The sequence below is a fragment of the Chlorocebus sabaeus genome, chromosome 6, assembly GCF_047675955.1.
Source record: "Chlorocebus sabaeus isolate Y175 chromosome 6, mChlSab1.0.hap1, whole genome shotgun sequence".
NCBI lineage: Eukaryota > Metazoa > Chordata > Mammalia > Primates > Cercopithecidae > Chlorocebus > Chlorocebus sabaeus.
This window is the reverse complement of record NC_132909.1, coordinates 8,544,155-8,570,517: the sequence shown is the minus strand read 5'-3', so window position 1 is coordinate 8,570,517 and position 26,363 is coordinate 8,544,155. Positions and strand designations below refer to the sequence as shown.

General features: G+C 55.1%; 2 protein-coding genes across 6 annotated transcripts; one reads left to right on the top strand and one right to left on the bottom strand.

The window, feature by feature from the left end:
- Window positions 1–1,260: 1,260 nt before the first annotated feature.
- On the bottom strand, window positions 1,261–7,688 carry PIH1D1 (PIH1 domain containing 1). 5 transcript variants are annotated; one of them, XM_007997562.3, is made up of 10 exons: window positions 7,580–7,688; window positions 5,808–5,901; window positions 5,430–5,496; window positions 4,433–4,612; window positions 2,946–3,007; window positions 2,770–2,851; window positions 2,266–2,395; window positions 1,958–2,033; window positions 1,508–1,651; window positions 1,261–1,381 (listed from the first exon to the last, which is right to left on the bottom strand). In XM_007997562.3, the coding sequence occupies exons 2-10, from the start codon at window positions 5,895–5,897 to the stop codon at window positions 1,340–1,342; spliced, it is 873 nt and encodes a 290-aa protein (XP_007995753.2). In that variant the 5' UTR covers window positions 5,898–5,901; window positions 7,580–7,688; the 3' UTR covers window positions 1,261–1,339. The 5 variants fall into 5 exon arrangements, with proteins under 5 accessions (XP_007995753.2, XP_072872291.1, XP_007995751.2 ...); XM_073016190.1 differs by having other exon boundaries at window positions 1,508–1,552; XM_007997560.3 differs by lacking the exon at window positions 7,580–7,688 and adding an exon at window positions 6,095–6,348.
- ALDH16A1 (aldehyde dehydrogenase 16 family member A1) lies at window positions 7,572–26,363 on the top strand. The gene is made up of 17 exons (XM_007997559.3): window positions 7,572–7,679; window positions 13,974–14,076; window positions 14,458–14,584; window positions 15,177–15,355; window positions 15,932–16,009; window positions 16,360–16,541; window positions 16,626–16,778; window positions 17,354–17,539; window positions 18,028–18,123; window positions 18,299–18,435; window positions 18,590–18,695; window positions 18,804–18,934; window positions 20,000–20,167; window positions 20,348–20,549; window positions 23,692–23,877; window positions 24,187–24,309; window positions 26,085–26,363. The coding sequence occupies exons 1-17, from the start codon at window positions 7,590–7,592 to the stop codon at window positions 26,244–26,246; spliced, it is 2,409 nt and encodes an 802-aa protein (XP_007995750.3). The 5' UTR covers window positions 7,572–7,589; the 3' UTR covers window positions 26,247–26,363.

The following is a 26,363-nucleotide window of genomic DNA, read 5'->3' as shown; positions in this document are numbered from 1 at the left end:
TTAGCCGGGCGAGGTGGCGGGCACCTGTAGTCCCAGCTACTCCGGAGGCTGAGGCAGGAGAATGGCGTGAACCCGGGAGGTGGAGCTTGCAGTGAGCCGAGATCAGGCCACTGAACTCCAGCCTGGGCGGGCAGAGCGAGACTCCATATCAAAAAAAAAAAAAAAAAGAAGAAGAAAGAAAAGAGAAAAGGAAGAAAGGAAGGAAGAAAGAAAGAAAGAGAAAGTAAGTAACTTCCACAGATGTACTGGGAAAGTAGCAGGAACAGCAGAAAGTAAGAGATGGGGGAAAATGGGTATGGTCAGGACACTGTTCAGTATGACTGGACTCGTTAGACGAAGAGGTCAAAACTAGGCTAGGCTCAGTGGCTCACACCTGTAATCCCAGCATTTGGGGAGGCCAAGGCAGGAGGCTCACTTGAGGCCAAGAACTCAAGACCAACCTGGGCAACATAGCAAGATCCCATCTCTAAAAGAAAAAAAATGCAAAAAATAAAATTAGCTGGGCACAATGGTGCCTCCCTGTCATCCTAGCTACTCAGAGGCTGAGTGGGAGGATCACTTGAACCCAGGAGTTCCAGGCTGTAGTGAGCTATATGATTGCACCACTGCACTCCATGACAGAGTGAGACCCTATCTCTCTTTTTTTTTCTTTTTGAGACAGAGTTTCGCTCTTGTAGCCCAGGCTGGAGTGCAATGGTATGTTCTCAGCTCACTGCAACCTCCGCCTCTCGTGTTCAAGCAATTCTCCTGCCTCAGCCTCCCAAGTAGCTGGGATTACAGGCTTGCGCCACCATGCCTGGCTGATTTTTGCATTTTTAGTAGCGACAGGGTTTCACCATGTTGGCCAGGATAGTCTCAAACTCCTGACCTCAGGTGATCCACACGCCTCGGCCTCCCAAAAGTGCTAGGATTACAGGCATGAGCCACCATGCCCAGCGACCCCACCTCTTAAACAAAAAAGTAAGCCATGACCCGAGGCTCAGATCACACAGAGCCTTGAGTGCTTGGCTGAGGGGCTTGGACCTTCTCCCAGGGCAGCTGGGGAGCTACAGGAGGGCGGTGAACAGGGAAAGTGCAGGGCCAGCTCTGGGGCCGGGGGAGGACTAACAAGGGGAGACTGGAGGCCAGGAGGCTTCAGGGAAGATCCAGGGGGAAGGATGAGGCCTGAGCTGGGGCAGTGACCTGTATGGGACTGGAGGGGCACAGCCCAATGTCCCTCTTCCCTCTCAACACCCACATATCCCCAATCAGAGACAGAACAAAGGCAAAAATCTTTTATTTCAACTTTAGGGAAGCCAGCAGTTTCTTCACATCTCGGAAGCACAGGGAAACACCCTGATCAAGAAGGCACCGGCAGAAGCGGCATGGCTACCATTAATTGCTGAGGAGACAGAGCAAAGAGAATGAGGATCCAGGACCCAGAAGTCCAGCCCCTGGTCCCCCTCCCTCGGAGCCAGAGTCCAGGCTCCCCAACGTCCCGGCTTCCCCGAACCCCTCCCCCAGGCACCTTTCTCTTCCGGTGGAAGGCTGCCTTGCTCTCATCAGAGTTGATCTGCAGTGGGATATAAGCGTCCAGATGATACAGCTGCTGCGGGCCCCCCATCACCAGGCGGTTCTCCCCGATCTCCAGCGACAGCCCCAGGGCTCCATCCTGGAGAGGTGGTGGAATCAGGCCACCTGGACCAGGCATGGTAGCCTCACATGCTGGGAAACTATATTTGAAGGGTCTAATCTCCCAGGGAAGAGGCAAAAGACAGCAATTACAAGTCTCAACAACCGAGCACTTACAATCCCTCGGGCGCCCTCAGGACAGCACCCAAAGGTGGCCTGTGGGCCTCCTGGGAGAGAGTATGCAGCTGACAAGTCCAGCAACAGTCCCTTGTCACTCTCGCTCAGAGACAGTCCCTGACCTTGCCAGACCTCATTCCCCTCCTCTGGCCCAGCGGGCAAAACTCACCAGTTTGGGGAGGTCAATTTCGGCCAAGAGGAGGTCGGGGGCTTCCAGCCACAGGTTCAGGTGAGGCTTTTCAGGGCTGAGGAAGAACAAGGTCCAGGGCCGAGCACAGCTGCCGGGTCTTTGCCTGGCATTCCCTTTCTCCCTCCAACCGGCCCTGGTGCCTCAGAACGCCTTCCCAGTCAGGAGTTCTCTCTCTTCCCTCTCTCAGTGCCCAGGGCCCCAGGGCATCACCCAGTGTGGGAGGATGGAGAGAGGGATTCCCAAGAGCGTTGAGGAAACATCAGACCGGGGATCTACCGAAAGCCCACCCTGACTCAGCTCTCCCACGGGCCGGCGTGTACAGGTCCCCCAGCTCCTGGATCCGAGGACGCTGCTGCGAGCGGATGTTCTGCTGCGAGATGGAGCCCATGAATGGCCGGTTCTTCATCATGCGCCATTCTGAGGGTCAGGAGCGCCGTCAAACATTGCACAGGTCAGGGTTCCCTTTGCTCTCTCAGGAGGCCTTGCACAGCCAAGAGCCTCCCGGGATCGGCTCCACTGGCTCACCGGGACTCGGGATCTGACCACACTCCCAGGCTTGGCTCCAGGAAGCCCGCCCACCTTAGTCACGCCCCCTCCCATGATAAGCCCCAATAAAACCCAGCCCTGGAGATATTCCTGGCCCCGCCCCTTCAGGGCGTCCAGACTCCACCCCCTCCCAGTAGCACAGACTCCAGGACACCCTGCCCAAGCCAGCCCCTCCTCTCCCAGGGGTGTCCCCCAAACCGCTCCTGGCTCCACTGTTTCCCGATGGCCCAGGCCCTGCCCCTCACCTGGATTCAGCTGCAAGTTGTATTTGTCTTCAAGGCCCTCTCTGGCGATGGTGATCACGAGCTCCCGCAAGAAATCGCTGTTCTGGGGTGACAGAGAGAGGGAAAAGACAGGCGGTGGGGGGGAGGGTAGGGGGAGAGACCCCTGCTCAGGCCTCACCCGCAGCCCCGCCCCCAACCTGCATCCTCCGGTAGAAGTCGCTGTTGACAGCTACGTCGTAGGCGGTACAGCCCTGGCCTCCTGCGGGGAGAAAAAGGGGGTGAGGGCCCGCCAGCCCTCTGCAGGAAGCCCACAGTCCAGACCTAGACAGGGAAGAAACATTCAGGGACAGCGGCCCCAAGAAGCAGAGACAGAGACATCAGGAAGTGACAGCTGAGCACTCACTGTCCGCTCCGGTCTGTCCGTCCAGCCTCCTCCCCAGCCTCCTATCTCCTGTCCATCAGTGTAATGTCACTTGAGCTGACCCTATCCCTCCCCTGCTCACAGCTCTCCTCTGGCTCCCCAGTGCTCCCAAGTGAAGGTCTGAGCCCCGCAAGCTTGGCATTGGAGACCCTGTGTGGTCTGCCCCTCCCACCTCTGGAGAAAACCTCATTCTTCTAGCAAACTCGGCCCACTGAATTTCTTTCAGTCACTCTCCATTACTGGCTGATCCAATCTTATCATTCTCTCCCATTTCCGGGCCGCTCTACCTAGAACCTTCTTCTGTCTTTGCCTGCTGAACTCTTCCTGTTCCTTCAAATCTTATCCCACACCTCCTCCTCCAGGAAGCCTTCCCTGACCCCTTCATGTGGGTGACGAGCCCTCTCAAGGCTGTGCTGGGTGCCCCCCTCCAAAGCACCCTTTTGATACTGCATCCACCTCCTTGAGCCCCGCCCATGACAGGGAGTTTCTGGAACACCGCCCATGACAGGGAGTTTCTGGAACGTGGAATGTGAATTTGATAGGTCCTTATTCCCCGGGGCACTGCCTAGAGCTTGGTCCCAGAAAGCTTCAAGAGACAAATGGAAAAAAGGACACAGAAGCAGAAACAGGGACAGAGGTGAGGCAAGACAGAGATGGAGACAGGGGAGAAGGGCAGAGGAGAAAACAGAATGAAAGAGAGAGCCGCAGGCTAGGTGTAGTGGCTCACACCTGTAATCCCAGCACTTTGGGAGGCTGAGGCGGCGGATTACCTGAGGTCAGGCGTCTGAGACCAGCCTGGCCAACATGGCAAAACCCGACTCTGTTAAAAATACAAAAATTAGCTGGGCATGGTGGCGCACGCCTGTAATCCCAGCTAGTTTGGAGGCTGAGGCAGGAGAATCGTCTGAACCTGGGCAACAAGAGCAAAACTCCATCTCAAAAGAAAAAAAAAGAAAAAAGAAAGAGAAAATGGGCTCAGAACTAAAGCCAGGAGATCCACTAATGCATGAAGAGCACTCTGCCCAGGCCTCCCGGCCCTGGAGTGGGGCATGGAAAAGTGCCAGCCTGGCCAGGTGGCAGAACCAGGACTGCCTGGGTTTGGGATGCCCAGGGCACTAGAGATCTACCATAGGGAAAATCATCAGACTGGGGAGCCAGATCTCCAGGAGCTGAGGGAAGAGGGTCCTGGGCCCAGGATTCTTGGGTTCTACGGAAGAAGGGGCCTAAGCAGGCCAGACTCCTGGGTCCTCTGAGGGCACTGACTTGCATCCAGTTCTGCATGAGGCTCTCCCAGACTCATGGGGATGCGAAACCCAGCTTGGTCCTCCTCTAGCATCTGAAGCAGCTCCTCTTCGGTCACGTCAGCGGGAGGAGGGATGGAGAGGGAGTGGCAGATGTTGATGAAAACCTTCCCTTCTGAGGAGTTGGTCTTTATGCAGAAACCTGGTGGGAGTGGGTTAGTCATGACAATCCTTTTCTGCACAAGTCCCAGTACCCATCCATTCTCTCCAGGCTCTCTCTTTCTTTTGCCCTGTCCCCCTTTTTCTGGGTCTGTTCCACTCCCCACCCCCCCCTTTTTTATTTTTTTGAAACAGAGTCTCACTCTGTCACCCGGGCTGGAGTGCAGTAGCGTGATCTCAGCTCCCTGCAACCTCCACCTCCCAGGTTCAAGCAATTCTCATGCCTCAGCCTCCCAAGTAGCTAGGATCATAGGCGCCCACCACCACGCCCAGCTAATTTTTGTATTTTTAGTAGAGATGGAGTTTCACCGTATTGGCCAGGCTGATCTCAAATTCCTGACCTCAGGTGATCCTCCTGCCTCGGCCTCTCAAAGTGCTGGGATCACAGTTGTGAGTCGCTGTGCCCAGCCTCTCTTCCTATCTTTGTTTTTGTTGTTTGTTTCGTTTTGTTTTTGAGACAGAGTCTCGCTCTGTCACCCAGGCTGGAGTACAGTGGTGCGATCTCCACTCACTGCAACCTCTGCCTACTGGCAATTCTCTTGTGTTAGCCTCCTGAGTAGCTGGGACTACAGGTGCGTGCCACCATACCCAGCCTCTTCCTATCTCTGATTCTCTGGCCCCCTACCTACTCCTACTCTGTCCTCCAACTCCTTTTTGTTCTAGGGTGATCTCTGTGGGTGTCTGCTCACCCCACCCCCATCCCAGGCCTTTATTTTCATGTCTCTTTCCTTCCTCCTCTCTGTCCCCTGCCCCGGCCTCCCTGGGTCTCCTGTCCCTCTCTCTCCGGTGTCCTTTCTCACCAGGCTGAGGCTGGATTTGTGTCGATTCTGGTCTGGTTGTCTGGGCTTGCTGGAGCTCCTTCGAGGCCTGTATAAAGTAAAACTACCTCCAGGCTTGGAGTCTGTACCATCAGACCCCTCATTTGTTCCTCAAATGGAGCAATTCTTATCTATGAGAGCTGTGGATAACGCGAGAAATTGAACAGTTTAGGTCCCCTTTCTCCTTTGGGAACTAGAGGAACAACCGCAACCCCACCTAGCAAACTTGAAGCCCATCAACCTGAATTCCCCGAGGCCGGGTTCCCACCCTAGTGCATTCTGGCAACTGTAGTCCCATCTTTGAGCACCCCGCCAAAATCCCGGAATACTCAAGGATCCAGGGCTCCGGTCACTGTGCACCTGCAGCAGCAGCTCCTCAAATCGTGCGGAATCAGCACCCATCCTCTCCGCCTCGCTTAGCTCCAGTCCCAGCAGCTTCGGGTTCGCCATGGCTCTGGAAAAGAGATCTAGGTGTCCTCAAGACCCTCAACGTGGAGAACTTTGCCCAGGATCCGAATCCCGGTGCTTGTTCTGGCCCTCAATCGACTCCAGATACCTATTATCCTGTTCCGAAAGCTAAGACTGGCCTAAGACTACAATTCCATTCAAGACCGAACACCGTCCTCAAATCCGTTGGGAATCTGTACCTCTGGACGCGCTCTCCGTCCTACTTGCCGAATTGTACACGAAGCCACACTTCCGGTCTATCCGTAAACACAAGACTCGAGTACGCCACACTTCCGAGTACCCCATGCTCACTCACAAGCTGGTATCGCGTTATCGACAAGCCACGCCCTTCGCATCAATCAAAAATAAACACCAAGGCATATCCCTAAATGCCACACTTCCTGTATCTATGAAAGCCACACTTCCGGCTGGGCGCTGTGGCTCATGCCTACAGTCCCAGCACTTTGGGAGGCCAGGGCAAGAGAATCACTTGAGGCCAGGAGTTCGAGACCACCTTGGGCAATACAATGAGATAACGTCCCACAGCCCATCTGTTTAAAAAAAAAAAAGCGCCACACTTCCACTCTTTCCACAGCCAAAACAGGCCCCGTTACTTTGCAGTGAAGGTTGCATTTTCAAAACCTTCATCTCAATGTCCATCCTAAAAGGTACCCTTTTTATCTTTGAATTATCACTTCCTGGCAGATCTAGCTCCGACCCCTAGTAAATATAATTAGAACTGAAAGCTGCACTTTCAGGCTGGGAGGCTGAGGTAGGAGGATCGTTTGAGTCCAGGAGTTCGAGACCAGTCAGAGCAACATAGCAAAATCCTGTCTCTACAAAAAGGAAAAAAATAGCCAGACTTGATGGCATGCGCCTGTAGTCCCAGCTACTGTGCAGGCTGACGCAGGGGAAACGTTTAAACCGGAAAAATCGAGGCAACAGTCAGCCGTGATCGGACCACTGCACTCCAGCCTGGGCGACAAAGGGAGACCCTATCTCAAGAAAATAAAAGGTAAAACAAATAAAACCTGCACTTCCTGCTACTATAAAACAAGGCACTGGGAAGACGCATCAATACGACGACCCCTTTTTTTTTTTAATTACTTGTTTTTTGAGACAGGGTCTCCCTTTGTCACCCAGGCTGTAGTGCAGTGGCGCGATCTCGGCTCACTGCAATGTACCCCTCCCGGGTTCAAGTGATTCTCCCGGCTCAGCCTCTTAAGTAGCTGAGATTACAGGCGCGTACCACCACAGCTCGGCTCATGTTTTTAGTAGAGACGGGGTTTCACCATATTGGTAACGCTGGTCTCGAACTCCCGACCTCAGGTGTTCCACCTGCCTCGGCCTCCCAAAGTGCTGGGATTACAGCCGTGAGCCATCGTGCCCGGCCACGCCGATCCTTCTAAATCCGGAGCCCTCCTAGCTAATAGCAAATTACCCACATCCCTGGCTCGCCTTCCTCCCCGTTTTAAGCAGTGCGCATGCTCCTAAATACGCTTCCCCGTAGGCTGGGCCAACTGGTCCTAAGGCAAAAAGTGTGGGCGAGGCTGTTCTCTGTATCTCGTAGCCCCACCCCATTCGCATTAGTCCCGCCCGTTTGGGCTGGAACGAGAGGTGTGGCCCTTCGGACCTCAAGGTTCCCCTTAACACAGAGCGCCCCACAGCCTTCGCGGAAAGCGTACTGGGTAGGCGATGGCTGCGACGCGTGCAGGGCCCCGCGCCCGCGATATCTTCACCTCGCTGGAGTACGGACCGGTGCCGGAGAGCAACGCATGCGCACTGGTGAGAGCCTGCCCGGCCAGCGCTGCCCGCTGCGTTACCCAGGCCTGGGCGCCCGGTTTTTCGCGGGGAGTCCCGTCATCCACTGCGGCAGCTCAGCAACTCCGCCTCTCTCAGTCCCCGTGATTCCCGCCGCCCAATAGGATCGCGCCCTGTAGGACGCTCCCTTGAGCCTTGGCGGTGGCGGCTTCGGCCTTTTAGTCTGTTCCCATCTTCCCCAGTGGTTCTCTTGCCCCTTGATCCCGAACTTCTCGTGGTGTTTCCGTGGTTTTCCCGAACTCCTCTAGACGCTTTCGTGATTCCTCAGGGTCCCCTCAGAACCTGACGCGCACCACCAGACCCCTTAAGATTCCTGTGGGGCTCCGGTGACCCCCAACCTCCATTGTCTTTCCACGACTCTTTAAAATATCCTATGGCTTTCATGGGCCTCCGGAGCACCCCAGACCTCCTGAGGGACTCCCTTGATCCTCTTGATTACCCGGAGACCTTCAGAACTTCCATGGAGCCCCCGTGATCCCGTAGGGCCCCTCAATACTCGTGGGGTTCATGTGCCCTCATGGGAACTCTCAGGAGCCTAGAATACATGAGGACTTCCGGTGTGGGTTTTTTGTTTGTTTGTTTTTGCTTTTGAGCCAGGGTCTCACTCTGTCGCCCAAACTGAAATGCAGTGGCGTGATCGCACCTCACTGCAGCCTCAACCTCCTGGGCTCAAGCCGTCCTCTCACCTCAGCCTCCCAAGTAACGGACCAGAGACGTGTGCCACCACTCCCAGCTAACATTTGTACTTTTTCTAGAGACAAGGTTTCAGCATGTTGGCCAGTCTGGTCTCGAACTCCTGGTCTCAAGTGATCCACCCACCTTGTCTTCCCAAAGTGCTGGGATTACAGGCGTGAGCCACTGCACCCAGCCACATCGGGACTTCCTGTAATTACTTGTGGCCCCTCACAAAACCCTCACGGGACTCCTACGATCTCTCTAGCTCTCAGAATGGCCCATAGGGTTCCCATGATTGTTCAGGAATCCCTGAAGTCCTCATGAGGGTCCCATGATCCCCTAGGGGTCCTCAGAACCTCCCTAGGACTCCCATGATCCCTCGGAGGCCCCCAGAACCCTTGTGGGGTTCCTGCAAATAAGTAGGGTGCCTCGAACTTTCTGTCATTTCCCCGGGCACTCTCAGAATTCCCTCACGAGGCTCTCATGATCCCCTAGGGTCCCCCAGTACCCAGGTGAGAGAAGCTTAGGCTTCCTTGAGGGGGAGGGCAGGAGGCCAGAGCAATGGCCCAGGTGGAAGGGACTGGATCAGAACCCGGGCACAGCCTAGCACTTGGGGAGGCTGAGACAGGCAGATTGCTTGAGCTCAGGAATTCGAGACCAGCCTGGGCAACATAGTGAAACCTGGTCTCTACTAAAATACAAAACATTGGGCCAGGCGTGGTGGCTCAGACTTGTCATCCCAGCACTTTGGGAGTCTGAGGCAGGCAGATCACCTGAGGTCAGGAATTCGAGACCAGCCTGGCCAACATGGTAAAACCCCGTCTCTACTAAAATACAAAAATTACCTCAGTGTGGTGGTGTTTGCCTGTAATCCTAGCTACGCAGGAGGCTGAGGTGGGAGAATTGCTTGAACCTGGGAGGGGAAGGTTGCAGTGAGCAGAGATCGCACCATGGCACTCCATCCTGGGCAACAGAGCAAGACTCTGTCTCCAAAAACAAACAAACAAACAAAATGGCCGGGCGCGGTGGCTCACGCCTGTAATCCCAGCACTTTGGGAGGCTGAGGCGGGCGGATCATGAGGTCAGGAGTTCGAGCCCAGCCTGGCCAAATCAGTGAAACCCTGTCTGTACTAAAAATACAAAAAAATTAGCTGGACATGGGGGCAGACGCCTGTAGTCCCAGCTACTCGGGAGGCTGAGGCAGAATTGCCTGAACCCGGGAGGCAGAGGTTGCAGTGAGCCGAGATCGCGCCACTGCACTCCAGCCCGGGCGACAGAGTGAGAACTCTGTCTCAAAAAAACAAAACAAAACAAAAAACAAAAAAAAAGAGAGACAGAAATATAAATTAAACCCACAGTGAGCTATCACTATGCACCTAAATGGCTAAAATGTAAAAAACTAGCCATACCACATGTTAGGGTTTTTTGTTTGTTTGTTTGTTTGTTTGTTTTGAGACAGAGTCTCATTTTGTCGCCCAGGCTGGAGTGCAGTGGCACCATCTCGGCTCACTGCAAGCTCCGCCTCCTGGGTTCACGCCATTCTCCTGCCTCAGCCTCCGAGTAACTGGGACTACAGGCACGCACCACCATGCCTGGCTAATTTTTTGTATTTTTAGTAGAGATGGGATTTCACCGTGTTAGCCATGATGGTCTCGATCTCCTGACCTCGTGATCGGCCCGCCTCGGCCTCCCAAAGTGCTGGGATTACAGGCGTGAGCCACCACACCCGGCTATGTGTTAGGTTTTTTAAAGGGAAGGCGAGGGTTAAAGAAAGACAGGGACCCAGGAGGTCTACGGCAACACAGGTATATTGCAAAACCCTGCGGATATGGGGGTACCAGCTTAATGCTGGAGCCCACCGCTGCTTACAGGCTAGGGTATTTCTAGGTATGGGCGGGAGGGGTCTGGGCAGTATGGCTTGCTGCCCGACAGGATATTGACAAGGTGTTCCTATGATCAGGCGGTTTGGCCCTTTTTCTGCTGGGATGTGATAGGTTGTTCCTGGGAACTTTGCTCAGCAGGATATGATAGAGATATTCCTTCAGTTGGAACTTTGCCTGGTGGGGTATGTTAAGAAAGGCAGCCAGACGCGGTGTCTCACACCTGTAATCCCAACACTTTGGGAGGCCCAGGTGGGCGGATCACTTGAGGTCAGGAGTTCGAGACCAGCCTGGCCAACATGGTAAAACCCCATCTCTACTAAAAACACACAATTAGCTGGGCATGGTAGCAGGCGCCTGTAATCCCAGCTACTCTGGAGGCTGAGGCAGAAGAATCGCTTGAACCTGGGAGGCGGAGGTTGCAATGAGCCGAGACCGCACCACTGCACTCCAGCCTGTGCAACAGAGCAAGACTCTGTCTCAAAAAAAAAAAACAAAAAAAAACCAGAAAACAAAAAATTAGCCAGCAGTGGCGGCGCACACCTGTAGTCCCAGCTACCTGAGAGGCTGAGGTGGGAGGATCACCTGAGCCTGGGAGGGGCAGTGATCATACCACTGCACTCCAGCCTGGGTGACAGAATGAGACCCTGTCTCCCCTGAAAAAGAAAGAAGTTGAGGCCAGGCAAGTGGCTTATACCTGTAATCCCAGCAGTTTGGGAGACTGAGGCAGGAGGATCTCTTGCGCCTAGGAGTTCTAGACCAGCCTGGGCAACATAGTGAGGCCCCATCTTTATTAATATAAAAATAAAACATAAAAAGTGAAGATGAGACTTGGACTTGAGCCCTTGCATTTCAGACCCATGTTCTCTGGGCCAGACTCAACCAACAAACATGTTTTCTTTGGCCTGAACTTTATTTTTGAAAATGTGAAATGCTGGACAATTGATTCCATGTAAACATCCGGGAGGTCCTCTTGAAAATAAAATTCCAAAATGTGTCAAACTTTGGCTCAACTTCCCTGACAAAAATCATCTGGAACCAATAGCTCCTGTCTTTTCAATGAATCGCAAGCTCGTCTTCTCATCCAGGCCCTTTTCTCAGGCCTCCTGGAACCCTCTGGACATTCTTTTGGAATTTTTTCTTTTAGGGGAAAATTTTCAAACTTCCACAGAATAATTAGCATTTATTTTGAACTCCTATTTACCCATCACTCTGCTTTGACCATCATCAACATTTATCCCAGTGCTGTTTCCTTCTGTATTTTCTTTGGAGTAATTTAAACAAATCCCAGATGTCACAGTATTTTCCTATAAATATTTGAATCCTTTCTTCTAACAGATAAGGGTTCATTTTGTTACAAAACTACCATGGTCTGTTACCACACTTAACAACATTAACTCATTCTTTTTGTTTTTTGTTTGTTTGAGACAAGGTCTTACTCTGTTGCCCAGGCTAGCGTTCAGTAGCGCAATCACAGCTCACTGCAGCCTGGAACTCCATGGCTCAAGCAATCCTCCCGTCTCAGTGTGGGAAAGTGCAGGGATTACAGATGTGAGCTACCATGCCCAGCCAACAATCATTCTTTAATGTCATCTAATGGCCAGTTCATGATCAAATATCCCTGACTATCTCACAGATGTCTCTTTTCCCTGTGGGCGTTTGAGTTTGGAACTTCTAAGTAACTTTTTTTGCTTTAAGGAGAAAACAGAAGTCAAGCATGGTGGCTCATGATTGTAATCCCAGCACTTTGGGAGGCTGAGGCGAGTGGATCACCTGAGGCCAGGAGTTTGAGAGCAGCCTGGCCAACATGGTGAAAATCCATCTCTACTAAAAATATAAAAATTAGCTGGGCATGGTGGTGGCCACCTGTAATCCCAGCTACTCAGGAGGCTGAGGCAGGAAAATCACTTGAACCCAGGAGGCAGAAGTTGCAGTAAGCCAAGATCGCACCATTGCACTCCAGCCTGGGCGACAAGAGCGAGACTCTGTCTCAAAAAAAAAAAAAAAGAAAAGGCGAAGGGCCAGTAGGAGAAAAATCAGGAATATGTGACATCAGAGATGCTAGGAGAATCTGTAGAAGGAGAAAGTGAGCAGTGTGTTTTGGATTTAGCAGCAGAGAAGATGTGACCAGGATGAGAAAGAAATATGGAGAAGGCCGGGCGTGGTGGCTCACGCCTGTAATCCGAGCACTTTGGGAGGCCGAGGCAGGTGGATCACAAGGTAGGGAGATGGAGACCATCCTGGCTAACACGGTGAAACCCCGTCTCTACTAAAAATACAAAAAAAAAAAAAAAAAAAAAATTAGCCGGGCGCGGTGGCGGGTGCCTGTAGTCCCAGCTACTTGGGAGACTGAGGTAGGAGGATGGCGTGAACCTGGGAGGCGGAGCTTGCAGTGAGCAGACATCGCACCACTGCACTCCAGCCTGGGTGACAGAGCGAGACTCCATCTCAAAGGAAAAAAAAAAGAAAAGAAGGAAATATGGAGGAGATGTGGTGAGTGAGATGTGGTAAAAAAAAAAAAAATTTTTTTTTTGAGACAGAGCCTTGCTCTGTTACTCAGGCTGGAGTGCAGCGGTGTGATCTTAGCTTATTGCAGCCTCCACCTCCTGGGCTCAAGTGATCCTCCCACCTCAGCCTCCCAGGTAGCTGGGACTACAGGCACTCACCACCACACCCGGCTAACTTTTTGCATTTTTTGAACAGATGAGCTTTCATCATGTTGCCCAGGCTGGTCTTGAACTCCTAGGCTCAGCCCACCTCAGCCTCCCAAAGTGGACTCCAAATAGGCGCCACTATTGTGGCACCAGCCCAAGGACTCAGTTGAGACCCTAATTGAATGAATTAAAGATGTTAACACGTCTGTAATCCCAGCACTTTGGGAGGCCAAGGCGGGCAGATCACTTGGGGTCAGGAGTTCAAGACCAGCCTGGCCAACATAGTGAAACCCCATCTCTACTAAAAATACAAAAAGCAAAATTAGCCAGGCGTGGTGGCGGTCGCCTATAGTCCCAGCTACTCGGGAGGCTGAGGCAGGAGAATGGCTTGAACCCGGGAGGCGGAGCTTGCAGTGAACTGAGATCGTGCCACTGCACTCCAGCCTGGGTGACAGAGCGAGACTCCGTCTCAAAAAAAAAAAAAAAGGGGGGGCCAGGCGCGGTGGCTCACGCCTGTAATCCCAGCACTTTGGGAGGCCGAGGCGGGCAGATCACGAGGTCAGGAGATCGAGACCCTCCTGGCTAACACGGTGAAACCCCATCTCTACTAAAAAATACAAAAAATCTAGCTGGGCATGGTGGTGGGCGCCTGTAGTCCCAGCTGCTTGGGAGGCTGAGGCAGGAGAATGGCATGAACCCAGGAGGCGGAGCTTGCAGTGAGCCGAGATTGCGCCACTGCACTCCAGCCTGGGCGACAGAGCGAGACTCCGTCTGAAAAAAAAAACAAAAAAGGAAAAATGTTCTAGAACTAGAGAGTGGTGTTGGTTGCACAACACTGTAAATGCGTAGAATGCCTCTAAACTGCTGAAGTGTATACTTTCAAATGCTGTATTTTACCACAAACTTTTTTTTTTAAAAGCAATAAGAGGAAAATAATTAGCTGATGGAGCAGAGGGAGACAGATGTCCCCTCCTAGAGGATTCTGGGTAGGGATTGAATTGCCCCAGCTCCTCCCGAACCCCTTTCCAAACTGTCTCTACCTCCCCCAGGCCTGGCTGGACACCCAGGACCGGTGCTTGGGCCACTATGTGAATGGGAAGTGGTTAAAGCCTGAACACAGGAATTCAGTGCCTTGCCAGGATCCCATCACAGGTACGAGATGTCCCCCAGTCATTAGTGGAAGAGAAGTATCTGTGCCCTCTAGCCCTACCCACCAACACCCATTCCCCTTGCCTAGGGCCCTGAGGGCAGGAAGCAGCTGGTGGTGAGAGAGGGACTGCGATGTCTGGTTCCTTCTGAAACCGGTCACCCTAATTATGGTTCCGGGTCTCTGTGGAGGCTTTGTGAAACTGCTGTCTGTGAAAATCCCTTCCTTGCGCTGGAGGTGATCATAGCCGTGACCCAGCAGAGAATGGGGACCAGCTTTACACCCTTGGGCTGATCCAGGCTCCGAAAATCTCAGCCCCCTCCAGACCTGACATGGGCTCCCCGCCATCTCTCCTCCCATCTGAGTCCCTCCACTTTTCTCCCCAGGAGAGAACTTGGCCAGTTGCCTGCAGGCACAGGCTGAGGATGTGGCTACAGCCGTGGAGGCAGCCAGGACAGCATTTAAGAGCTGGAGTGCCCACCCTGGCGTCGTCCGGGCCCAGCACCTGGTCAGGTGATGCAGCTGAGGTGTGGACCCCGGGAGGCGGGGACCCCCAGCATCCACTCAAGACCATGGGAACAAAGGCTATTTCCCAAGATCCCACTGAATTAATTTGCAGCTAAGGCTCAGATTCCCAGTATGTGCTGGGGGCAGTAGTGGTCGAAACATGCATCCGTTGTCCACTATTCACTGGGACTAGAAGCCGCAAAGCCTGTATTTCACAGGACATTATTGAAGCACATTGGGGCTCCATTTCTCAGCAGTTCACTGGGGCTGGTGAAGCCCCTAAATCCATTTTCTAGCTGCTTTGGGGGCAGCTAGAGACAAAGATTCCACTTCCCAAAATGCAATTGGGATTAGAAGCTAAGACTCAATTTCCCAGAAGCTTCAGGGATTTCCAGCGGCCAAGACCTTTACACAGCATCCTCAGGGTTTGTGTTTCCACGGCTACAATTCCCATAGATCTTCACTGCCCTTTGCCCCAGGTAAATGGTGGGGATGCCTCGGACTCATGGGGATTGTAGTCCAGGTATCTAGGAGCAGCCCACGACTCTGTGAGGCTGAGGCCTGTTGGAAAATGAGCACCCTCTTGCTTTCTTCACAGGCTGGCCAAGGTGATCCAGAAGCATCAGCGGCTGCTGTGGACCCTGGAATCCCTAGTGACTGGGCGGGCTGTTCGAGAGGTTCGAGACGGGGACGTCCAGCTGGCCCAGCAGCTTCTCCACTACCATGCAATCCAGGCATCCACCCAGGAGGAGGCACTGGCAGGCTGGGAGCCCATGGGTGAGACCCTGGAGTCCCTAGCCCTCTCCTCTCACATGACCCAGCAGTGCCAGCTCCAATCCCCTCATTCTTTTTCTTTTAGACAGAGTTTTGCTCTTGTCACCCAGGCCAGAGTACAGTGGCGCGATCTCAGCTCACTGTAACCTCCGCCTCCCGGGTTCAAGTGATTCTTCTGCCTCAGCCTCCTGAGTAGCTGGGATTACAGGCACCTACCACCACACCCAGCTAATTTTTGTGTTTTAATAGAGAAAGGGGTCTCACCATGTTGGTCAGGCTGCTCTCCAACTCCTGACCTCAGGTGATTCACACACCTTGGCGTCCCAAAGTGCCTGGGATTACAGGCATGAGCCACCACATCCAGTCCCCTCATTCTTTTTCTTTTTCAGACAGGGTCTTTCTCTGTCACCCTGGCTGGAGTACAGTGGTGCAATGATAGCTCACTATAATTGTGAGCCTTGACCTCCTGGGCTCAAAATCCTCTCACCTCAGCCTCCCAAGTAACTGGGACTACAACCGTGCACCAGCACGCCTGACTGGTTTGTTTTTTTTGTCTCTTGCCTCATTTTCTTCTTGCAGGAGTAATTGGCCTCATCCTGCCACCCACATTCTCCTTCCTTGAGATGATGTGGAGGATTTGCCCTGCCCTGGCTGTGGGTAAATGATGGCCTGGGGGGTCCTGACTCTTGGGTCTGAGAAAGGAGGGGATTGTCGGGCCCAAACTCGAGTCTGAGAGACAAGGGGGCTGGAGGCCTGGCCTCCTGGGTCTGAGGGAGGAGGGGCCAGGGGCCTGGCCTCCTGGGTCTGAGGGAGGAGGGGCCGGGGTCCTGGCCTCCTGGGTCTGAGGGAGGAGGGACTGAGGTCTGGACTCCTGGGTCTGAGGGAGGAGGGACTGAGGTCTGGACTCGGGTCTGTCAGAGGAAGGGCTGGGACCTGGACTCCTGAGTCTAAGGGAGGAGGGGCTGGGACTTGGACTCCTGAATTTTTGAGCTGCTCCGCTTCCCCAGGCTGCACTGTGGTGGCCCTCGTGCCCCCGGCCTCCCCGACGCCCCTCCTCCTGGCCCAGCTGTCAGGAGAGCTGGGCCCGTTCCCAGGAATCCTGAATGTCATCAGTGGTCCTGCCTCCCTGGTGCCCGTCCTGGCCTCCCAGCCTGGAATCCAGAAGGTGGCCTTCTGCGGAGCCCTGGAGGTACCTTCAGGACAGGGGTTGTGGTGGAACGTGTCTGGGGGCTGCAAAGCTCCTCCCGCAGCTGAATTGGTGGGGGGTCCCTAGGAAGGCCGTGCCCTTCGACGGACCCTGGCTGGTGAGTGTGCGGAGCTGGGCCTAGCGCTGGGGACGGAGTCGCTGCTGCTGCTGACAGACACAGCGGACGTCGACTCGGCCGTGGAGGGTGTTGTGGACGCCGCCTGGTCCGACCGCGGCCCGGTGAGACCCGTGCACTCCTGTCCCCTCACACCCTGGAGGCTGTAGGTGTCTGTCTCCAGGCCTTGGGTCCTGAGTCTCTGTTCATTTTATTTGTTGGGTTGTTTTGTTTTGTTTTGTTTTTCTATATGTGTTCATTTTAATTTATTTATTTATTTATTGAGAGACAGAGTTTTGCTCTGTCGCCCAGGCTGGAGTACAGTGGCGCAATCTCGGCTCACTACAACCTCCACCTCCCGGGTTCCAGTGATTCTCCTGCCTCAGCCTCCCGAGTAGCTGGAATTACAGGCGCCCACTACCACACCTGGCTAATTTTTGTATTTTTAGTAGAAACAAGGTTTCACCATGTTGGCCAGGCTGGTCTCAAACTCCTGACCGCTGTTGATCCACCCGCCTCGGCCTCCCAAAGTGCTGGGATTGCAGGTGTGAGCCACTGCACCCAGCCTCTCTGTTCTTCAGGACTGTTGATTTATCTGAGTGTCCATGTCCCTAGTTTTCCAGCCTCTGTCTTCACTCTTCAGATCACCAACTTGCTAGAGTGCAATGGCGTGATCTCCTGACGCCCTTTTTCCTCACAGGGTGGCCTCAGGCTCCTTATCCAGGAGTCTGTGTGGGACGAAGCCATGAGACGACTGCAGGAGCGGATGGGGCGGCTTCGGAGTGGCCGAGGGCTGGATGGGGCCGTGGACATGGGGGCCCGGGGGGCTGCTGCATATGACCTGGTCCAGCGCTTTGTGCGTGAGGCGCAGAGCCAGGGTGCACAGGTGAAGCAGGGGTCACAGACTGAGGGTGTCTGAGGAGGAGGGACCTGGAGACCCAGCTCCTGGGTCCGAGGGAAGAGGGAGCAGGGCGTGGACAACTGGGTCTAAGGAAAGAGAGGCTGGGAGCCTGGACTCCTGGGTCTGAGGGAGGAGGGGCTGGGGGGCCTGGACTCCTGGGTCTGAGGGAGGAGGGACTGGGCCTGGACTCCTGGGTCTGAGGGAGGAGGGGCTGGGGGGCTCTGGACTCCTGGGTCTGAGGGAGGAGGGGCTGGGGGGCTCTGGACTCCTGGGTCTGAGGGAGGAGGGGCTGGGGGGCTCTGGACTCCTGGGTCTGAGGGAGGAGGGGCCGGGGATCTGGACTCCTGGGTCTGATGGAGGAGGGGGCCGGGGGCCTGGACTCCTGGGTCTGAGGGAGGAGGGGCTGGGCCTGGACTCCTGGGTCTCAGCAGGAAGGGACTGGAGGTCGACTTCTAGATCATTTCTCTCCCTAGGTGTTCCAGGCTGGCGATGTGCCTTCAGAACACCCATTCTATCCTCCAACCTTGGTCTCCAACCTGCCCCCAGCCTCTCCATGTGCCCAGGCGGAGGTGAGCCCCTGAGGTCTGTAGAGCTCCTACCCACTGCCAGCCAAGGGCAGCAGCTCCGTGCCTGCAGAAGCCCCTGGGGTAACCGTGTGACCCAGGCAGGGGGCTGCTACCTGCTCTGGGCCCCTTCCCTGGTGGGTGGGCCCCAGAGGCCTGAGCCTCCCCATCACCCTTGCAGGTGCCGTGGCCTGTGGTTGTGGCCTCCCCCTTCCGCACAGCCAAGGAGGCACTGGCGTTGGCCAACGGGACGCCCCATGGGGGCAGTGCCAGCGTGTGGAGCGAGAGGCTGGGGCAGGCGCTGGAGCTGGGCTACGGGTCAGTCTGCGTGGCCCAGGCGCTCACTCCTCTCCTCATTCTTCCTGTCTTCATCTCCCTTCTCCCTGGGTCGCTCCCCGCGCCTTTAACTCACCCCTCTCCCAGCCAGCCACCATCTGTTTTCCTCTGTTAAACGTCTCCATCTTCCCCACAGGCTCCAGGTGGGCACCGTCTGGATCAATGCCCACGGCCTCAGAGACCCTTCGGTGCCCACAGGCGGCTGTAAGGAGAGTGGGTGTTCCTGGCATGGGGGCCCAGACGTGAGCACATCCCCTGCCTGTCACCAGCCCCGCTCCCCACCGTGCCCTTGACACTTGCATCCAGCCTCATGTGCCCCTTGCATCCTCTTGACACTGTCCCTCTCACAGGGGCTGTATGAGTATCTGCGGCCCTCAGGGACCCCTGCCCGGCTGTCCTGCCTCTCCAAGAACCTGAACTATGACACCTTTGGCCTTGCTGTTCCCTCAACCCTGCCGGCTGGGCCTGAAATAGGGCCCAGGTGAGTCGCTGGGGGCCAGTGGTCTGGAGGTGTGAACGGGGAGAGGGGAATTGATGCCCATTTCCCCATGGACTGGAGGGCTGGTGCAAGGTCCATCCAAGCTGTCTCATGGTCCTGCTGAGTACCACATTGTGGCCTCACACTTTCCCCACCCCAGGCCTGCTGAGACTCAGCTCTGCCCCATGAATGTCTGTGCTCTCCCAGAAACTCATGGGTCTAGGAGCTTGGGGTCCCCAAGAGGTTCACTGGAGCAGAAGCTTGGGGTCCCCCAAAGGCTAATGGGAGCAGAAGGAGTAGGAGCTTAGGGTCGCCCAGAGGCTCATGGGAACAGTTTAGGGTCCCCCAGAGGTTCATGGGAACAGGATTTTGGGGTCCCCCAGAGGCTCAAGGGAGCCAGATTTTAGGGTCCTCAGAGGCTCATGGGAGCAGAAGCCTGGAATCTCCCAGAGGCTCATGGGAGCAGAAGTTTGGGGTCCCCCAGAGGCTCATGGGAGCAGGAGTTTAAGGTACCCCCAAAGACTCAAGGGAGCAGGAGTTCAGGGTCTACCAGAGGCTCATAGGAGCACAGAGGTTCATGGGAGCAGGAGCTTAGGGTCCCCCAGAGGCTCATGGGAACAGAAGCTTTGGGTCCTCCGGGGCTTATGGGAACAGGAATTTGAGGTGCCCCACAGGCTCATGGGAGCAGTTAAGGGTCTGCCAGAGGTTCATGGGAGCAGTTTAGGGTGCCCAGAGGTTCATGGGAACAGGGTTTTGGGGTACCCAAGAGGCTCATAGGAGCAGAAACTTTGAGTCCCCCAGAGGCTCATGCAAGCAGGAATTTGGGGTTCCCCAGAGGCTCACGGGAGTAGTTTAGGGTCTGCCAGAGGCTCATGGGAGCAGGAGTTTAGGGTCCCCCAGTGAATCATGGGAGCCAGAGTTTAGGGTCCCCCAGAGGCTCATGGGAACAGGGGTTTGGGGTACCCCAGAGGCTCACGGGAGCCAAGGCGGTCTTCCCAGTGGGGTAGAGTATAAGGTCCGAGCAGATTGAGGGCTCAGGACTCCTCCTCGTGCCCCACCCTACTCCAGCCCAGCACCCCCCTATGGACTCTTCGTTGGGGGCCGTTTCCAGGCTCCTGGGGCCCGAAGCTCCAGGCCTATCCAGGATTCGTCCGGCAACCTCCATGGCTATGTGGCTGAGGGTGGAGCCAAGGACATCCGAGGTGCCGTGGAGGCTGCTCACCAGGCTTTCCCTGGGTAAGAGGGGTCACACAGGAAAGCCCAGGGGTCATGGCGTGGTAGAGAGGGGAGCCTGGGCCCCCAGCAGTTGGTGGACTGGGAGGCTGGGCCCCCAGGGTAGGGGCTGTGGACAGAGGTGGGGTGTTGGGAAAGCCAAGACCAGGATGCCGACCCCCACTGTGCACTGTCTGCCCACAGCTGGGCGGGCCAGTCCCCAGGGGCCCGGGCGGCCCTGCTATGGGCCCTGGCGGCTGCACTGGAGCGCCGGAAGTCTACCCTGGCCTCGAGGCTGGAGAGGCAGGGAGTGGAGCTCAAGGCTGCGGAGGCGGAGGTGGAGCTGAGTGCAAGGCGACTTCGGGCATGGGGGGCCCAGGCGCAGGCCCAAGGCCACACCCTGCAGGTGAAGAATCTGTGGGCATGTGGGCGAGCTGGGCAGGCGGGGTGGGGCTCAGACTAGAGGCTGTGAGATGAGCCAGGCTTGGGATCCAGGCCCAACCCCACTGCCTTCCACAGCAGGATCATCAGCAAGTGGCTTCACCTCTCCCTGCCTCAGTTTCCTCATCTGTACAGTGAGTGGGCACACAACCTGCCTCGTAGAGCGGCATTCGCCAGACGATGGATAGCGACCCATTCCTGAACCATAAAATCAATTTAGTGGGCTGTTAGGCAGTTTTTGCATTGCTATGAAGAAACACCTGGGGGCGCAGTGGCTCACGCCTATAATCCCAGCACTCTGGGAGGCCGAGGTGGGCGGATCAAGAGATCAGGAGTTCAAGAATAGCCTGACCAACATAGTGAAACCCTGTCTCTACTAAAAACACAAAAATTAGCCGGGTGCTGTGGCGGGCGCCTATAGTCCCATTTACTCGGGAGGCTGAGGCAGGAGAATGGTGTGAACCTGGGAGGCGGAGCTTGCAGTGAGCCAAGTCATGCCACTGCACTCCAGCCTGGGAGACAGAGCAAGACTCCTTCTCAAAAAAAAAAAGAGAAGAAAAAAGAAACACGTGGGGGCGCAGTGGCTCACACCTGTAATCCCAGCACTTTGGGAGACCGAGGTGGGTGGATCACAAGGTCAGGAAATCGAGACCCTCCTGGCTAACATAGTGAAACCCGGTCTTGACTAAAAATACAAAAAATTAGCTGGGTACACTGGCGGGCACCTGTAGTCCCAGCTACTCGGGAGGCTGAGTCAGGAGAATGGCTTGAACCCGGGAGGCGGTGGTTGCAGTGAGCCAAGATCCCGCCACTGCACTCCAGCCTGGGCGACAGAGTGTGGCACAAAAAAAAAACCACCTGACCAGGGATGGTGGCTCACGCCTGTAATCCCAGCAATTTGGGAGGCAAAAGTGGGTGGATCGCTTGAGGCCAGGAGTTTGAAACAAGCCTGGGCAACACAGTGAAACCATGTCTCCACAAAAAATAGAAAAATTAGCTGGGCCTGTTGGCATCAGTCTCCCTGTGTCACCTGGCTGGAATGCAGTGCCACAATCATGGCTCACTGCAGCCTCAACCTCCGAGGTCCAAGTGAGCCTCCCACCTCAGCCTCCTGAGTATCTGGGATCACAGGCACACACCAGCACACATGACTGGGTGGTTTTGTATTTTTGTAGAGACAAGAGACTCGCCATGTTGCCCAGGCTGATCTCGAACTCCTAGCTTCAAGTGATCTGCCTATCTTGACATCCCAAAGTGCTGGGATTATAGGCATGAGCCACTGCACCCAGCCAGTGCTACGGTTTGTTTTTTTTTTTTTTTTTAAAGACAGAGTTTCGCTCTTGTTGCCCAGGCTGGAGTGCAATGGTGCGATCTCGGCTCACTGTAACCTCCGCCTCCCAGGTTCAAGCAATTCTCCTGCCTCAGCCTCCCAAGTAGCTGGGATTACAGGCATGAGCCACCACACCTGGCCAGGGATTACATTTCAACATAAGATTTGGGTGGGACATCCAAACTCTATCATGGGCCAAACCATATTTCTTTCTTTCTTTTCTTGAGACGGAGTCTCACTGTGTCGCCCAGGCTGGAGTGCAGTGGCCGGATCTCAGCTCACTGCAAGCTCCGCCTCCCGGGTTCACGCCATTCTCCTGCCTCAGCCTCCTGAGTAGCTGGGACTACAGGCGCCCGCCACCACGCCCAGCTAATTTTTTTTGTATTTTTAGTAGAGACGGGGTTTCACAGTGTTAGCCAGGATGGTCTTGATCTCCTGACCTCGTGATCTGCCCACCTTGGCCTCCCAAAGTGCTGGGATTACAGGCGTGAGCCACCATGCCCGGCCTCGGCTAATTTTTTTGTATTTTTAGTAAAGACAGGTTTTCACCGTGTTAGCCAGAATGGTCTCGATCTCCTGACCTCATGATCCGCCCTCCTCAGCCTCCCAGAGTGCTGGGATTACAGGCGTGAGCCCAGGTGCCCAGCCGGCAGTGTTAGGTTTTTTAAAGGGAAGGCGAGGGTTAAAGAAAGACAGGGACCCAGGAGGTCTACGGCAACACAGGTATATTGCAGAGATGGGGATACCAACTTAATGCTGGAGGCCACCGCTGCTTACAGGCTAGGGTACTTCTAGGTATGGGCAGGAGGAGTCTGGGCAGTATGGCTTGCTGCCCGACAGGATATTGACAAGGTGTTCCTATGATCAGGCGGTTTGGCCCTTTTTCTGCTGGGATGTGATAGGTTGTTCCTGGGAACTTTGCTCAGCAGGATATGATAGAGATATTCCTTCAGTTGGAACTTTGCCTGGTGGGGTATGATAAGAAAGGCAGCCAGACACGGTGTCTCACGCCTGTAATCCCAACACTTTGGGAGGCCGAGGTGGGTGGATCACTTGAGGTCAAGAGTTCGAGACCAGCCTGGCCAACATGGTGAAACCCCATCTCTACTAAAAGTACAAAATTAGCCGGATGTGGTGGCAGGCGCCTGTAATCCCAGCTACTCGGGAGGCTGAGGCAGAAGAATCGCTTGAACCTGGGAGGCAGAGGTTGCAATGAGCTGAGATCGTGCCACTGCACTCCAGCCTGGGCAACAGAGCAAGATTCTGTCTCAAAAAAAAACAGAGGAAGGAAGGAAGGAGGGAGGGAGGGAGGGAGGAAGGAAGGAAAGGAAAAGAAGGAAAGGAAGGAAAGGAAGGGAAGGAAAGGAAAAGAAGGGAAGGAAGGGGAGGAAGGGAAGGAAAGGAAAAGAAGGGAAGGAAAGGAAAGGAAGGGAGGAAGGAAGGGAGGAAGGAAGGGAGGGAGGAAGGGAGGAAGGAAGGAAGGGAGGAAGGAAGGAAGGAAGGGAGGGAGGGAGGGAGGGAGGAAGGAAGGAAGGAAGGAAGGAAGGAAGGAAGGAAGGAAGGAAGGAAGGAAGGAAGGGTTGTGCAGGATGTTTCTCACCGCCCGAACCCCCGTTGAGTGATTCACTTTGACCAGAGTCTGCGCAATGGCGGGGGCTTCCACAAGGGTGCGGTTTGGGACAACACCAGGTGTTGGGAAGGACGTGGAGGAACTCGGTCTCTCATTCACTGTGGGCGGGGCTCCCCTGCCCCATGCGTGACCCGCCTGTCCCTGCAGGTAGCGGGGCTGAGAGGCCCTGTGCTGCGCCTGCGGGAGCCGCTGGGTGTGCTGGCTGTGGTGTGTCCGGACGAGTGGCCCCTGCTTGCCTTCGTGTCCCTGCTGGCTCCCGCCCTGGCCTACGGCAACACTGTGGTCATGGTGCCCAGCGCGGCCTGTCCCCTGCTGGCCCTGGAGGTCTGCCAGGTATATCCCCCTGCCTTCCTGCCTCTCCTCCCAGTAGCCTCAGGGCAGCAGAAAAACACCCAAACTCGGCAGGAGCTTGGCTCTTACCGCACCCTCCGTGGTACGCATGCTGCCCCCAGCCCCAGCATCCAAACTTTCACTCCTCCCTGGGGACCCAGTGCCCATTCTTCAGCCCAGACCTGGGGCTTTCTCGTCCAAGACCGCCCCCCCTACCCCCATCCCATTCCTTCCCATGGCCATCCCCCGGATGCCCACTCCTTGCCCTGCCCCCACGGCCCTCCCAACCCACCCACTCTCTGCATCCCCTAGGACATGGCCACCCTGTTCCCAGCAGGCCTGGCCAACGTGGTGACAGGAGACCGGGACCATCTGACCCGCTGCCTGGCCTTGCACCAGGACGTCCAGGCCATGTGGTATTTCGGATCCGCCCAGGTGCTCTTTGTTCTGTTTTGCCATTTTCAGCATCTCAAACTTCAAACAGGCTCCTCCTTTTCTGGAAACACAGCCCCGCCCTCTTAGAACTCCTGTTGCTAAGGGGAGAAACTCCTTGACAACAAGGTTCTGAGGCCCCGCCCTTAGTACTCCAGTTACTAAGGAAGAGGCTGTCCTTAGCAACCAGGGCCTGAGAGCTGTCCAGCCCAAAGACCTCATCTCAGTGGACAGCCCATTGCTAAGGACCACACCCTAGATTTGGAGGCCCACAGTGTACAGTGTTTTTTTGTGTTGTTTTTTTTTTAAGACAGAGTCTCACTCTGTCACCCAGATGCAATCATACCTCACTTCAGCTTCAACCTCCCAGGCTCAAGTCACCCTCCCACCTCAGCTTCCTGAGTAGCTGGGACCACAGGCATGCACCACCATGCCCAGCTAAGCCCGGCTAATTTTTTTCTTTTGCAGAGACGGGGGTTTCTCTGTGTTGGCCAGGCTGATCTTAAACTCCTGGGCTCAAGTGATCTGGAGCAGACTAGTTGAGTCTGCTCTTTTTTTTTTTTTTAATTTTTATTTATTTATTTATTTTTATTTTATTTTGTTTTTGTTTTTTTTGAGACAGAGTCTTGCTCTGTCGCCCAGGCTGGAGTGCAGTGGGGTGATCTCGGCTCACTGCAAGCTCCGCCTTCCAGGTTCACGCCATTCTCCTGCTTCAGCCTCCCGAGTAGCTGGGACTACAGGCGCCCGCCACCACGCCCGGCTAATTTATTTTTGTATTTTTAGTAGAGAAGTGATTTCACCGTGTTAACCAGGATGGTCTTGATCTCCTGACCTCGTGATCCGCCCGCCTCAGCCTCCCAAAGTGCTGGGATTACAGGCGTGAGCCACCGCTATTTATTTATTTTTTGAGACAGAGTCTCACTCTGTCGCCCAGGCTGGAATACAGTGGCACGATCTCGGCTCACTGCAACCTCTGCCTCCCGAGTTCGAGTGATTCTCCTGCCTCCCAAGTAGCTGAGACTACAGGCACTCGCCACTATGCCTGGCTAATTGTTGGGTTTTTTTTTTTTTTTTTTTTTTTTTTTGAGGCGGAGTGTAGCTCTGTCGCCCAGGCTGGAGTGCAGTGGCCGGATCTCAGCTCACTGCAAGCTCCGCCTCCCGGGTTCACGCCATTCTCCGGCCTCAGCCTCCCGAGTAGCTGGGACTACAGGTGCCCGCCACCTCGCCCGGCTAGTTTTTTGTATTTTTTAGTAGAGACGGGGTTTCACCGTGTTAACCAGGATGGTCTCGATCTCTTGACCTCGTGATCCGCCCGTCTCGGCCTCCCAAAGTGCTGGGATTACAGGCTTGAGCCACCGCGCCCGGCCGGGTTTTTTTTTTTTTTTTAGTAGAGATGGGGTTTCCCCATATTGGCCAGGCTGGTCTCAAACTCCTGACCTCGTGTCATCTGCCTGCCTCAGCCACCCCAAGTGGTGGGATTACAGGAGTGAGTCACGGCGCCCCACTGTCCACTCTCTTAAATCACCTGTTGGTGACAGATGTTGACATCTGTCAACAAGATGTGAACTTGTTGACAAGAGCCTTGGGCCTCATTCCTCTCAACATGGGCTGTTAAGGGAGAGGAAATTCCCTAACCCCTGGGTCAAACGCCTTTCCCTACCATCTGCAAGTTTTGCTTGGAAGGAAGCCCCTGATCAGTAACAGTCCTCATCGCGGAGGAAGCACGTGCTTAGCAACAAGCCCGCAAAAGTGCTGACCCCCCTCTCTCCCCACCTCAGGGTTCCCAGTTTGTGGAGTGGGCCTCAGCAGGAAACCTCAAACCGGTGTGGGTGCACAGGGGCTGCCTGCGGGCCTGGGACCAGGAGGCCGAGGGGGCAGGCCCGGAGCTGGGGCTGCGATCGGCGCGGACCAAGGCCCTGTGGCTGCCTATGGGGGACTGATGCCTGAGCGCCACCTGCTGCATTTTGGACACCTCAGACCAAGGGGAAACGCAGCCCTGCAGACACCTGGGACTTTCCCCTTCTGTGGGGAATAAATAAAGTCTCCGACAAAGCCTA

Excerpts from the sequence above, each read along its gene's own strand:
- PIH1D1 (XM_007997562.3), bottom strand. The coding sequence starts at position 5,897 with ATGGCGAACCCGAAGCTGCTGGGACTGGAGCTAAGCGAGGCGGAGAGG. Across the intron at positions 1,652-1,957 it reads AAATTGACCTCCCCAAACTG|GATGGAGCCCTGGGGCTGTC; the intron begins GTGAGTTTTGCC and ends CCACCTCTCCAG. Across the intron at positions 1,382-1,507 it reads CCTTCCACCGGAAGAGAAAG|CAATTAATGGTAGCCATGCC; the intron begins GTGCCTGGGGGA and ends CTGTCTCCTCAG.
- ALDH16A1 (XM_007997559.3), top strand. The coding sequence starts at position 7,590 with ATGGCTGCGACGCGTGCAGGGCCCCGCGCCCGCGATATCTTCACCTCG. Across the intron at positions 20,168-20,347 it reads GCTCACCAGGCTTTCCCTGG|CTGGGCGGGCCAGTCCCCAG; the intron begins GTAAGAGGGGTC and ends GTCTGCCCACAG. Across the intron at positions 23,878-24,186 it reads TGGCCCTGGAGGTCTGCCAG|GACATGGCCACCCTGTTCCC; the intron begins GTATATCCCCCT and ends TGCATCCCCTAG.